General features: G+C 41.7%; 1 protein-coding gene across 4 annotated transcripts in view; it reads left to right on the plus strand.

Moving 5' to 3' along the window:
* scaper (S-phase cyclin A-associated protein in the ER) overlaps positions 1–13,498 on the plus strand; it is a 54,512-nt gene that overhangs the window by 37,317 nt on the left and 3,697 nt on the right. For all 4 annotated transcript variants that reach the window (XM_020612669.1, XM_020612693.1, XM_020612679.1 and 1 more), the window contains 5 exons: positions 1,785–1,908; positions 4,056–4,285; positions 6,100–6,255; positions 7,899–8,133; positions 9,675–9,824. In XM_020612669.1, coding sequence (XP_020468325.1) covers positions 1,785–1,908; positions 4,056–4,285; positions 6,100–6,255; positions 7,899–8,133; positions 9,675–9,824 — 895 coding nt within the window. The remainder of the gene's footprint in view (positions 1–1,784; positions 1,909–4,055; positions 4,286–6,099; positions 6,256–7,898; positions 8,134–9,674; positions 9,825–13,498) is intronic.

The following is a 13,498-nucleotide window of genomic DNA, read 5'->3' on the forward strand; positions in this document are numbered from 1 at the left end:
GCGGTTGAATGAATATTAAGACAATGTCAGATATTTTGCATTGCCTCTCCAGTTTGCTGATATAAAATTCCTCTAAATCTTTGAGTAGTTCACAGTTTTAAGTTCTTCTTCTTTTCTTTTTTCTTTCTTTTTTTTTTTTTTGAAGGAAGGATTAAATATCCCATTACATTCATGGCTGCATTCCAGGGAGGATTGAAGCTGTTCTGACACTACTACTTCCTTTTTCTTTTTGTCTGAAATTCAGACAACAAACATTTGGCAGGAGAGTGCACCAAATTTAAGCTGTCAAGTCTTTTCAAGATGACTTTGGCTGTTCTGGAACAGCTCTTTGACAGTAATGAAATTAATCCTGCATCACCATTTAATTTCCAATGGGTCATATGATATTCCTACTATTATGTACTACTTTATTCTGTAGTATAATGTCATTTTAAATACAGCAGAAGTGACTTAAGGCACCTAAAGTAACTCTTGCCCTTTGGAGAAAGTTTGATAGTTTAAATTTCATAAGCTGTGTGAAGCATATAATTGTACAGTAGTATCTGAGAAACATTTTTGAGTTGTCATTTTGGTATTTGCATAAAAGCTGATCTTTGTCCGATGTTCACAAGAGAATCTGAGTCCTGATGCTGCATGGCTGCACACAAAGCATAGTTTGGTTGGGATCTCATGTTACCTGATCTCTTGCTCCACACAGGCTGCTCTATCAGTGCATATAACTGTTTCCACTGTCTTAATACTTTAATAGAATTACTGTCAATATAGCTGCCTCACAGTACTGTAACAATTTGCAAGAACACACATTTTAAGTCTTTTTTTAAAAAATTGTTTTCAGGTGGCCAGAAGTAAGATTAGATGTCAGATTTGGGCACTATCTGATCACTTCTCGCATTAACACCACAGTCCATGTTTGACACTGAAATGTCAATAATGATCTGGCTAAATGACGGATCTGCCCACTAGCAAATGGAAAGTTAAGACTAGAGAGAGTTATTGACAGACTTGGGTCTGCCTCAGTCTAATCTGTTTTTCTCTACTATGCCGGCGTGGTTTGACCGAAAACGCACAGCAGATGTGAAGGTTTTTGGTGGATATCAAAATGTTTACCGGTTGAAATAAACATAGCTTACTTTAGGCACTGGAGAGGCAGATTCCATTCTTCTAGCGAGTAGATAGGACACGCCATTCCACCAATGGCTAAAATATACAGTTGTCAGAAAATATTAACTGATGAAACAGGGGCGAGTGGGAGTAGCGGTCACAGCAGAATGATTGGTCAGTTATCTCAAGCATTAATCTTCTCTGGAGTTTGTTTTAGAGCAGACATAATACAGAGGCACACTGCTTGCTGCTGCCTGGTGGCTGTGAGTAGCTGCTGAGAGGAGTGGTTTTATCTCTCCAGCGGAAATGCTGCACCATCTCAGCTGAGATGGGACCGCGATTGCTTCCAGCTCCTCTGAAGGTTGTTCTAATGAGGGGAGTCTCCACATAAGTTGCTGATATGATTGGTTTATTCCTCAAATCCACTTCCCCACTCAGGCTGTCAGCGAGATATGCGTTTGACTTGTGAAGACAAACTGTACCCTTAAGAAACCACAAATAGAGAAGAGTGTGTTTGACTTCCTGATTACTGTGGATAGTCTAGTCAATGTGCAGGCCTAGACATTTACATCCCAGTCACAGTGTTTCTTTAACAAGTTGCGGAGAGAGTAGCAAGTGTGTATTTGTGTGTTTTGTTTTTCCAAACTTGTGATTAATGATGATTTGTCATCTTTCTGTGTTAGATCTCTATGTGCTGCTATAAATACCTACTACCTGGCGTGTTCCTGCTGCCCCCTCAACTGCTCCTATGTGCTGTTTAGCAACAAGATAGCGCTCCTTATGGACCTGCTGCTGCATCAACTAACTGTAAGTCTATGAATCCAGCACACGAATAGGACCTAGTTTGCCATCAGAAATGTAAATGTTCATAACTGATACAGTATTTTTGCAAGGAGTTTGTGCCAACAGTGCTATTTCACTTTGGGTTAAAGTTACAGTATGTGACTTTTTTCAAATATTTTTGTTGTAGAAATCTGCTTCAAACCTTGACTTAATGTGGAGAGGTGCTTTCAAAGCCTCCTGTGACCCAGACTCATTGAACAGCACTGGCAGCATTGCAGGGATATCAGCTTCTAAAAGTTTTTGAGTAGGATTGGCCTCTCTAACCAATCAGAGATTTTCAGTTATCTGTTCTTGATCAGTAAATTTTGTTGCATTCTCATTTATTGTAATTTCATAACATCTGAAGAGCTGGGCAGAGCGTGGCGGAGCATAGCAGATCGTAGTAGAGCAGAAGGGAGAGGGAGTACTGGGCGGAGCAGAGTGGATTGATTTGGAGTTTTGTGCTAGCACTACCTCTAGTTGCATACTGTAGCTTTAATGACCGTAAATATAAGAGAGATACTGAGTATGTTTGGATACACAGTATTTAAGGTGTGAGCAAACCAACAAAGTATTATCTAACATACAGTAGCCACATGTAAAGTTAGCCTTTTTATTAACCTTTCCTTATTTTTTTTTTACATTTATCTGTTGATATACATTGCTTTGACCACAGGTAGAGCACTGTGTTTTCTGCTAGTGTGCGTTCTTGCCATAGTGTTAGTGAAAGACAAAGTCAGAGACGCAAGCTAGCAAGTAAGAAACCATTGCCCAACCTCTCCACAGATGCCTCCTAACTGAGGGAATGTGAGAGCTCAGTCAGGCAGGCTTCATTGCGGCGACATGTCAGCCCATATCCTTCAGCACTCTGTGAGAAGGACTGTAAACATCAGCCCACTCCAAACATCACTGGGGCCGCCTACACTCACAACACAGACAGGACAAGGCACAGGGTTGCGGTGCATGCATGAACCCTACTGGGGCTTCCTTCTCCAGCACCGAGTTCCAATCCAAAGCAGTCATATTTCCTTAGGGCACACAGGGAGAGGTTAGCCTGTATGCCTCAGTTTATATAAAACATATCCCAGCAGCTGCTCTGCTGACTGACATATCCAACAGCACTGCAGGAGACAAACTTAACTGTGTTCCATGTACTCAATCCAGATTAAGAACTTGGCTCAACAATTATACATGCTCCTGCATACCCCTCTTTGATGAGTTATGATTTAATTTGCAACTGAGTCTACAATCTTTTAATATTTTCACACACTTTGCAGTTGTTATTGTGTTTAATAGTTGTGTATTGATGTGCGTGCGTGTGTGCGTGTGTGCGTGTGTGTGTGTGTGTGTGTGTGAACAACAAAGTAAAGCAGTGGGGGCAGTGCTGCCATATGAGCATGTCCCCTTTTAATTAGATTTGTGGAGAATGCTGTTGGATTTACCTACGCTGTCAGCATTCACCACAACCATTAAACCAAATGAGAACATTTTCCCTTTGCAACATTCCGTATATTGAACAGCAGCACTACGTTTTAAATGTGGACCTGTGCTTATGTGTTTTTATGAATTTTGTCTGAAAATGTGAATAAGGAAAATGTTTGCCTAACTATAGTGTCTTTTTTTTCAGCTGTATTTTTATTTGATCCTTCAGCTTGTTAAGTTGTAGCTGGTTTACAGAACATCTTTACTTGTTTACACTAGCTTTTTGGCCGTTTGTGTGGCTTAGGGGAATCCCTCAGATTGCTACTATTTAATGTTATTTTAGCCAGTGCATATAACAGGAAGTTTAATCTACTAATTTGTGGTCTAAAGCTCACTAAAAGGTACAGTATACCAATTACATGGGAAAAGTCCTTTGCTAAACACAAACAGGGAATTTAACACGAGCCTCTACATTACTTGAATGGCTTTTAATGTGCATGATAAAAGGAGTAAATGGACCTCTGTTTTGTTCATCTCTGTGCACTGTAGATGGTATCTGGAAGCTGTCAGACTTTTAGGTTGACTGCATCTTCTGAGAGGCAGTCAACCTATGCTAATAATGATGCTAATAACCCAGCTTTATTAATTGCTCAGTAGACAGGTTAGTAGCATACTTTGTTTAAAGTATTTGTTTTCTTCCATTTTTGCAGCTGTATGTCCCAGATGAGGACAAGTCCATTTTTGGGCGCAGTGTAAACAGACTGGTCTTTGAGGGTTTGACAACAGGTCTGCTGCAGACCATTGCTGCCATCCTGGGGTCTCTGTGGCCACAAATCTCTGAATCTGGACAAAGAGAAAACACGTGGATTTCCTCCCCAGATGCCAAGGTTAAGAGCTCCACCATAGAGTCTTTCAGCGGTCGTACACAAGACCTAATCAGGTATTTCCTTCCAGTGCTGTTTACTGCTCTCACAATACTTCTCCACCTCCTACATGGCACCTCCTTTTTTTTTCTCCCATCTCACAACTTTATTACCTTTATTACATCCCTCCTGCACTCATTTTCACTGAGGTGAGAGTCAGTGAACCAACCAGAAAGTTGAAGGTTCAAATCTTGGTGCCTGCAGTCCACATGTCGAAGTGTCCTTGGGCAAGACACTGAACCCCCAAGTTGCCCGTGATGGCGGCACATATGCATGCAGTGGCCCAGGGCCCTCGGCTCCAAGCAAAATTACATTTTACGTCTCACAATGTTACAATGGCAATAAAATAAAGCATCTTCTTCCTATATAAAGAATAGGCTGACAAAATGTCAGATCTCCTGGAAACAGTCCAAGCGGTGTCTTATTCGAATGGGAGTAGTGTGAGAATAACAATGTATTCTGGCATCTGTCCGGCTTGTACTTTTCTGCACACATTAAGTGCCACATTTCAAGTAAAATCGGGACTAGGGGTGCACAAAGCAGCATAAACAAAGAGCACTTCCAAAGCTTTAAAAGGTCCCTTTGAATCTGGAGTATGAGCTGCCCATGTGGGTCTGGGCTGTAGGAGTCGGGGCTGTGTTGGAGAAATGTGGGCTGTGAGGAAAGACAGACTCAGCCTGATGAAGCCTTGTAGAAGAGTACAGTCTTTCCACCATACCTCCCACAAGCCATGATTCATCAGGACAGAGCAGCTGCACAAGCCCACCACTCTTGTCCACTGACCCAGTCGTAACCCCAGAGACAGGGGAGGGCCTGAGAAAAATGGTGTCGTCAGGCTGGTAATCCCAAGTACGAGCACAAGATTTACCTCAACTGCTTTGTATAATATATGCGCTAGTCAAGAAGGACAAGGGATCAAAACATTTTTAGCATTTGCAACACTCTCCCATTATGTTAACCTATACATCATATAGAAAGGAGATCACCATTTCCCTTTCCTCTCATTTCCAGTTTCTCAGTTAGGCTTTCAATGCTTTTAGTCTTCTGTCATTATCATAAATGTTTTCAATCTATGCTCATATGATGAGAAGCAAAGCAGCAAGTTTGACCACCAAGCAGGCTGTCAAACACAGAGCCAGCAACGAACAAAGCAATCAGTTTGAGGAAAGATCCTTTTAACCCAAGTTAAGCTGTGGAAAAGGATCAAGTGAAAACAATGGGACTTGGTTCAAGTGTCAGATGACCTGCAGGGGACTTTTAAAAAAGTCAGATCACCTGTTTTGAGAGGATCTCAATGAGTGACGGTTCTAACAATAAAGGTATAAGAAAGAATTGGAGAGTCAAGACGGTGATAAGATGAGGAACAGTGGCTTCACAGGGACCATATCAGTGTCTTGAAAACCTTGATTGACAGCTGTAGCACTCAATAGATTTTTGTAAGATGAGCTGAACCTGCAGGTTCAGGCATATCTGAGCTGTGAGAAACCAGCCTGAGGTCAACAGACTGTCAAGGGCCTAGAACTGAGCTTGCACAGGGGCTGCAACAGCCCTCTAATGACACTGTAAGCAGTGATTTGTGGCTGAACGACTAGAGGGAACATGATCATGAGACCTGTCATTGGCAAAGACAAATTGGAGATATCACAGTAATAGCAGGGGGGTGGAGGGCTTAGGTAAAGTATCCACTTTCATTGGCAGTGCTGTGGAAGTACGCACAGTAAAGGCCTTTGTTTGCCTGTTTGAGATAAGGTTTTTACAAACTAAGTCTCCTGTGATAAAAAAAACACTATTAACCATTGTGTGTTTTATTCTTCTTGTGTGTTTTTTGCAGCTACGTAGTAAACATGGGTTTGATTAACAAGTTGTATGGATGCTTCCTGTCGGTCCAAGGTCCTGTAGACGAGCACCCTAAGATGTCTGCTTTCCTCCAGCAAGCCTCAGCTCTGCTGCACAGCATGTGCAAGCTGTGTTTTGTCGTAACTGGACGGTGAGCATGTCTCTTTCTGTGCTACACAGCTGCTGTGAACATCTCTGTAATCTCATGCCCTTCCTCGGACAAACAAACACAGCTCTCTTTTTGCGTCTAATAACAGAGACTCGGTCATGGTCACTTCTTTAATGTCAGAAGGATCCATAAAGACAATCTCATGGTTCCTCAAAGACTGAGACTTGTCTTCAATCAGCCAGCAGGTCGTTTCCACCAGCCAACTTGCTGGCTAAGCTGCCGTTACTGCACAGATAGGCATCTTCTTGACCTTGCGCTCTGTTACTCACTATAAACCTTAGCCTACAGCGTGTCGGCAGCCCACCCACGTGTACTACGGTGACCTCCACTCAAAGAGGTTCAGTGGCACCACTGACAGGGGCTAAGCAAGCACTCACACTAAGGAACAACATCGTAGCTCCCCACTGAAAAGAGCTGCTGACCGTGATACCCAAGATATCATTAGATGTCATGCAATAAAATTTATGCATTTTACTCATTATACTGAATCTGTGTAGCGATCGAATCATATTAACCTTACCTCTCGGCAGTACACTCCTTCAGAACCTTGTCATTGCATTTTCAGTATCATTCAGTATACGATGACCAGCTTCTACATGCCAGCGAGTTAGAAGACGGTTACAGGGGGACTGTGTTTGTCAATATATATCTGTGAGAACCAGACCCTGAGAGCTTGCAGGTTTAATGAGACAAGTGTTATGATCAGCACAGCAGCCAGCAAGCTCTGTTCTGCCAACATTCTCTGTGTCATATATAAGAACACTCAGCAGGCTTGTAGAATACTTTGGCCATGCCAGTTGCTGTGTCAGGGGATTATAATGGCATTAGGAGGCTGTGTTCTTGCCTAGCAGCATATTTCACACACAGCCTGTTGGCTAACGTCAAGTATCAGCACGCATTGTAGGTTCCATCAAGAGGTCAACACACCCTTCATTCTACATGCCTGCAAATCATAGCTGGTGCTACTGCAGTAGTCCTAAATTGTCTGCATGTACCAGTCGTGGGTTTTACCTGGAATCTTCTGAATTGCAATGGAGAAGACTTGATATCCTTATCAACTGCCAAGCAGCTGAATGCAGTCTACCAGCTTGGAGTCACTTCCATGACCTTCACGTCATGGCATTAATATGTTTACTGTAATGGAAGCGGAAGAGCCGATCTTGAATCTCGAAGGTCTCTTTAGATGCAGCCAAACTGGCAGGCAGTGACTTTCACTGGTTAAGTCAGAAAAAATATATATATTTGAAGCTTCTTGTGCACATAGTTTAAAATACTTGTATTCCATAAATAAGGGAGAAGCACATGAAGAGCAGAGGATGTACTTAAGAGCAGCTGTGATCCAACATGTCAACATGCACTACATTTTAAACCTTTCCACACACCACAGTAGGTTAAGCAAGGTAATACAGCAGTGCTAATGAGGTAGCTTTTTTTCTGGTGAGTAAATGTAGAAGTTGTTTACGTCCAATAGTCAGATTTTTTTAATTTTATTTATTTCATTGATTTATTTTTTGCCTGGCACCATCATCAGAAAGGAACAATAAAAACCCAAATGTACATTTAATGAACTCTCTCATTTGTTTTTGGTTTTGCTGACCATACATTTCCCCTCCCTTTCTCTCCAGTGCTCCCAGTATATTTGACAATAAACGCCAGGACCCGACTGGGTTGACGGCCTTATTGCAGTCTACAGACCTGGTGGGAGTGGTGCACACCCTGTATTGTATCTTGCTACACAATTTTTTGCCAGAGTCGACTTCCCAGAGTCAGGAACCCTACGGCCCCGGGGTCATCCAGGTGGCTTTGCAAGGCATCCGCTTCCTCAACAGTTTTGCCCTGCTTGACCTATCTGCCTTCCAGGTATTCATAATAAATCCAAAGTATATTCTGTTTTCACTTTTCACAAATACAAAAAAGCATTTCCAGCAGACAGAAGGTTTAAACATTTTGTTTTTTTTCTTTACACTTCTGCATCTTTGCATGTTTTCTGAAATTCTGATTGAGTTCATAGTTTTTATGAGGAATAGCTAGTACCTTGGCATTAATTAACTGGTATTTCACGAAACAGTAGAATGCAGTTTAAGCAATTTAAATGATGTGTCCATTATCAAAAATGACAGGCTATCATAAAGGTGCCTACAAATATTTAAATTATCCTTGCTGGATTTAATAAATCTGCACACATGATTAGATTAATGCTAGTTCCTCTGTTAAAAGCCATTAGAAGGGGAGTTGCTCTCCTCAGGACATGGCTGACCTGTGAACATAAACACGGGTGCTCTTTGACCCCAGGTCAGTTGTTGGAATTGAATAAAGCCTGGTGGGTCGTCTATTAGTATGGAGCTCCAGTGATTAGCACTGTATGCTGGGCTGTACATTACCCACCCGGAGAAGGAGAGGGCAATATCTTCGCTGTGCAAAGTCACCTTATAGATGGAAAGGCACAAGAGCAACAGAGAATGCTGTTAATTATCTTAATGTCTTCTGGTAATTACTTTGAAGCAGCTTCCTTCTACTGACCTGCCACATCTAGGCAACTCAAAACAGCTGGAAATGAAAGCATGTCACTGCCAGAGTTTTATGAACAGTTTAAATAATGTTTCTTTTTTGGGGGGGGGGTATTTGCAATCACCTTGTGTTTCACATTACCTGACAGCACTGGCTAACACGTATTGCAGTGGATGGATTATCAGAATTCAGGGAGTTAACTCGCTCTCCTACTGCATCAACTTGCAATCATATATTTACAATGAATTTACAAAAGGGTTCAATCCAGGACACAGAAAACAAATTTGTTTTTTCTGTGGTATTTTTTTGGCATAATATGCTGCAACAAATCTGTGGTCCTTGAACAAAGTAAATTTGAAGGAAAAAAAAATCAAGCCTTTCTCCATCCTCAAGTAGAGATTTTCCTATTTCTCAAACTGATGTAAAACTACATTTTTTCATTATTAATTAACATTTTGCTTGTGTTCAGTTTAGCAGCTCTTCATTTATGTTGTTGGCATGCACAGATTATGATGCCCTAAAATAGTATCTAGTATATCAGGTACAGTGTTTTGTTTATGGATTTTACAATGCTAACACACCCAAACATCCAATGGAACTATGATGATCTTATGGTGCTCTGTCACACTGACATGTTTAATAAATACTGTCTGTGAGCTGCTCCTAGCATCTCATTTCTGAGCTGGATTGAGGAGTTTTATGGTGGGACCCTGGTGGAGTTGCTTATACTCTTACAACATGCATGTTTCCACCAGCAAAACATATAACATTTTATTACTTTGCATTGCTGTTGTATTGAGCTCATTGTAATCACAATCATAGGCAGTTTTTGGTTAATTTAATTTAATGTACTCTGGTCCACAGTAATATGTTTTTTGTCTGTGCCCTGTCAGTCGGTTCTAGGAGCTGAGGGCCTGTCCCTAGCGTTCCGGCACATTGTCAGTTCTCTGCTCTGGTACTGCAGCCAGCACTCCTCTGAAGAGCTGCTGCACGAAGTTATCATCTGTGTAGGATACTTCACCGTTAACCATCCTGACAACCAGGTAAACCAGCTTGAACCTGCAGTGCCTACAACTATAAATACTGAGATACATCTTTTCTTCAAGGTACAGCTGTAACTTTACTTTAACTTTTCTAGGTTTATCATCAGTATGTAAAACATCATTTCGTAACATCTTCCCGTCTTAATTGCCAGAAGAGGTGGTAATCAACCCATTTAAGCTTTACTTAACACACTTTAGCAATTGATGGAGTCATTTTCTGTCAGTCCACTAGCTATTTAATTCTCACAGGACATGTTGCATTTAATGCTCAGTTGTAAAAAAACAAACAAAACAAACAAACAAAATACTGTGTTAACAAGGCCTGGTCATATCATCTTACGTTTGTACTACTCATGTATTATTTGTCAGAAAAAGCACCTGTTTAAAGATGCATGCCTTGGCACCTTCCTGCCTTTGGTCTGTGTGTTGTCTATTGTCCCACAGAGTGACCCATTGTTCCCTCCTGGTAAAGCCGGGCAGCGTGCTGGCACCGCTGCTATGACTACTTGGGGAGCTCTATGAAAGTGAGCAGGATGTGATGGAGCAGACCTGGCTACTGTGTATTTGGCTGTCATGCATGGCCCGTCCACCGGGCCCCTGATTATCCATGCTACAGTTGGCTGGGCTTTGATTATGTTAAGCCTGACCTACACAGGCAGCAGCCACAGCTTCAGTCACAAACCTTTGATATATCATTTATGTCCTCACAGTCAGCCCCCACTGCACAGCAATTTACAGGCTAATTGGTCATTCTAATTTGTCAGACTTTTTGCTTCTAATTAAGCCTTCCTCTCCAGTCTATGGCACTTAAGCTCCCCTCCCTGCTTCTATTGAATTTAATTATTCTGATGTATAGAATTAGCATTTGTTAGACACTGTAGATCCAATTTGCATATTACATTGAATAATTAAACGAGGACTGATGATTAAATTAAGCAAGTGACAGATGATTTGTCTTGGTACCCCCACAGCCCATGTTAAGAGATCAGCCATGCTTGACCCTACTTGTCAAAAAAAAAAAAATCATTTGCATGTTCCTAATTTGATGCAGAATCTGTTCAACCTCCACAGTCTGGGTACTGCCACTAAGAAAGTTTGGAGAAAAGGCAAATGAAATCTCTTACCTTTCTTTTGGATTTAAGAAATTTGTATATATATATATATAAAAAAAAATCATACTCAAGTAGAGTTTGTTGGGAAACAAGATCCCACACAGCCTCGACACAGAGTTTGTCTTTGCCAGTGGTCCGGTTCCTGGAATGTGTCCAGTCAGTTCCGTACTGAGATGGATGGCGTTAAGGAGAATATTTAGAGCAGCTTGAGCTTTTCGCAAGCTAATGTAAGCACTGGCAGAACACAAAAGCAGTCCGACCTGAGGACTCTGCGGTCGCAGAGACTGCTGAGTCACTGTCGGCTTATATATATGTATATGCACCAGAAATAAGGCTTCTCATAAAAAGCAAGAACTTTGAAGTAGCACTATACATTGTGATGAATTCCCTCTGCTCCATGTGCATGAATAATTCACCTTGTCACACAAAAAGCCATTGGGAGAGTAACATATGTAGGCTTGTGTGTTTTTCAAGTGTGTCTCTGTTCATGGGGACCCACTGAGCCATCTAGCCATATGTTTCATTGTCTGTTGGGTGTGTCCATAGAGACCTTTACACAGAAAAAGAACAACAAATGAAACCTATTTTGTAACTCTGCTTCCCTTTTTCCTGAAGAAATGTGTACCGGTAATCTCCTTGTCTTTAAATACAGTGATTCATTTGTGATTCATCCACAGTGATGATCTGTTGAATCTTCGAGTTGACGGGACTGTAATTGGAACCTGTTGACATGTTAACCCACCCAATTCCTGTTTGCTTTTTAGAAAGACACAAGTGATTTGAGAGTGTAGAAATCTTAAGAAAACTTTCCTTTTTTCCCCCCCGTGTGGAAAACTGCCACGTACACAAGCAGTGTGAGCTATACATATGCTCTTGCTCCTATAACATACACACAGAAGCAGATCTAATTTCAGGTAGCGTATAGGCCTTTTGATAAATGTAATGGGATACTTTTCCACACACTGGCTCCTGAGATTACCTGAGTCCTCTGTGTTTGTGTTTTCTAAATTGTTTTCTTTATAACAGTGAGCATTACATGAGCTATGGATCGTCTTTAGACTGAACATGGCACACACACACACACACACACACACATCTCCAGAGCTCAGCCTTATCTGGGTCATTTCTTCTTCTTCATCCCATTCTCTACAAAGGCGTTTCCTCTGCCCCACAGGCCGAGGACAAGCTTTAAGCTTTAGGCCTGTAAGTCCTGTTAACCTGATGGTGAAACGCTCCCTTCAGCAGTCCATTACTGCCAAGACAACCAAGCCATCACTGCCTGCAGGGTTAGTGCAGTGCGTGCAGACCATAGGGAGCCAGCACTGGGGAATGCACACTTTGTATCACCCAGCAGAGTAAACAGAGGCAGAGAAACACAGACAGACGCTCTCTCCACTGACTGGCAGGAGAGGGCCTGATTGTTAGCTCACTGGATGATTTACACTCTGCTTCAAGGGTGAACGCAGGTCCAACTGACTTTAAGTGAAGCTTGCGGACATTTTATCCCTGCAAACCTTTCAGTGAGCAGTTTCCATTTGTCTGTAACACTGTCACCAGGTTAGTTTCAGAGCAGAGTTATCATCAAGAGGATCTGGGAGGGAATGACAGCGTCAGCTCATAGAGATAAATTAAGAGTTATTAAGCTTTATTGTGTAAACAGCAGGTTTTTATGGGGTTTTAAACAACTGACCGTTGCCTCAAAAGTCAAGTTGGAGTGTCTATGTCATTGCCTGCGTCGCTGGAATCCAGTTGTCTGAAGGCAGTTTACGCAACATCCTGTGCACATCTCAAGAAGCCGTTGTAAAAAGAAAAAAAAAGCACTGCACTAAATAGTTATTTGACTTTGCTTTGTGGTGTCTGCTGCTCTGCTTGTCTTATCAGTGAGACAGATGGATCTGGTTTACATTGAGGATCCGAGTGTCAGATATACGGCCTTGTGCTGACACTGGTTCCTCCTGAGGTGTTTGGGTTGTCTAGACGCCATAAGAAACGGAGATTCCTCTACACATTCAAGATTGTCACTTTCATTCTGTGTGGTATTAAAAAAATCTTTCATTAAATTTGTACAGTAAGACATTCATACCATTTCTTGTCCTCATGTAGCAACGCTGCAGCCTCATGCGTACAGGCAAACTGCTATTTGAGATGTAGTGTATGTGTTAATATGTGGTTGGCTGATAACTTTTTTTTTCTCTCTCTGGTCTTAAATTAGCTTTAACTTTATTTTACACTGGGTTTTCACAGGAATTTGTTTGCGTTTCAGAACATTAACTTTACACAGCCTTTGTTGCCATTGTGGACACTGTGGAAGTTATGTAATGGAAGTGTCATAAAACTTGTCACTGTTTGAAGCCGCCAGCTCTCTGAACTTAAAGACGAACAGAGCAACCAAGATGCTTGAGTTTTTACAGGGTCTGCGTTGCTTGCGGCCCAGATGCATGAGTTCAGAGGCTCATTGATAGTTTTATGATGTCAGGCTTTGAGTCGCAGATACTTCTGCTGAGCTGAGAGAAGCAACGCTGCAGCATAATCTAATTGGGAACCATTTTGGGCTCCAGTGTT

The sequence above is a fragment of the Monopterus albus genome, unplaced genomic scaffold (assembly GCF_001952655.1).
Source record: "Monopterus albus unplaced genomic scaffold, M_albus_1.0 scaffold5.1, whole genome shotgun sequence".
NCBI classification, from domain to species: Eukaryota; Metazoa; Chordata; class Actinopteri; order Synbranchiformes; family Synbranchidae; genus Monopterus; species Monopterus albus.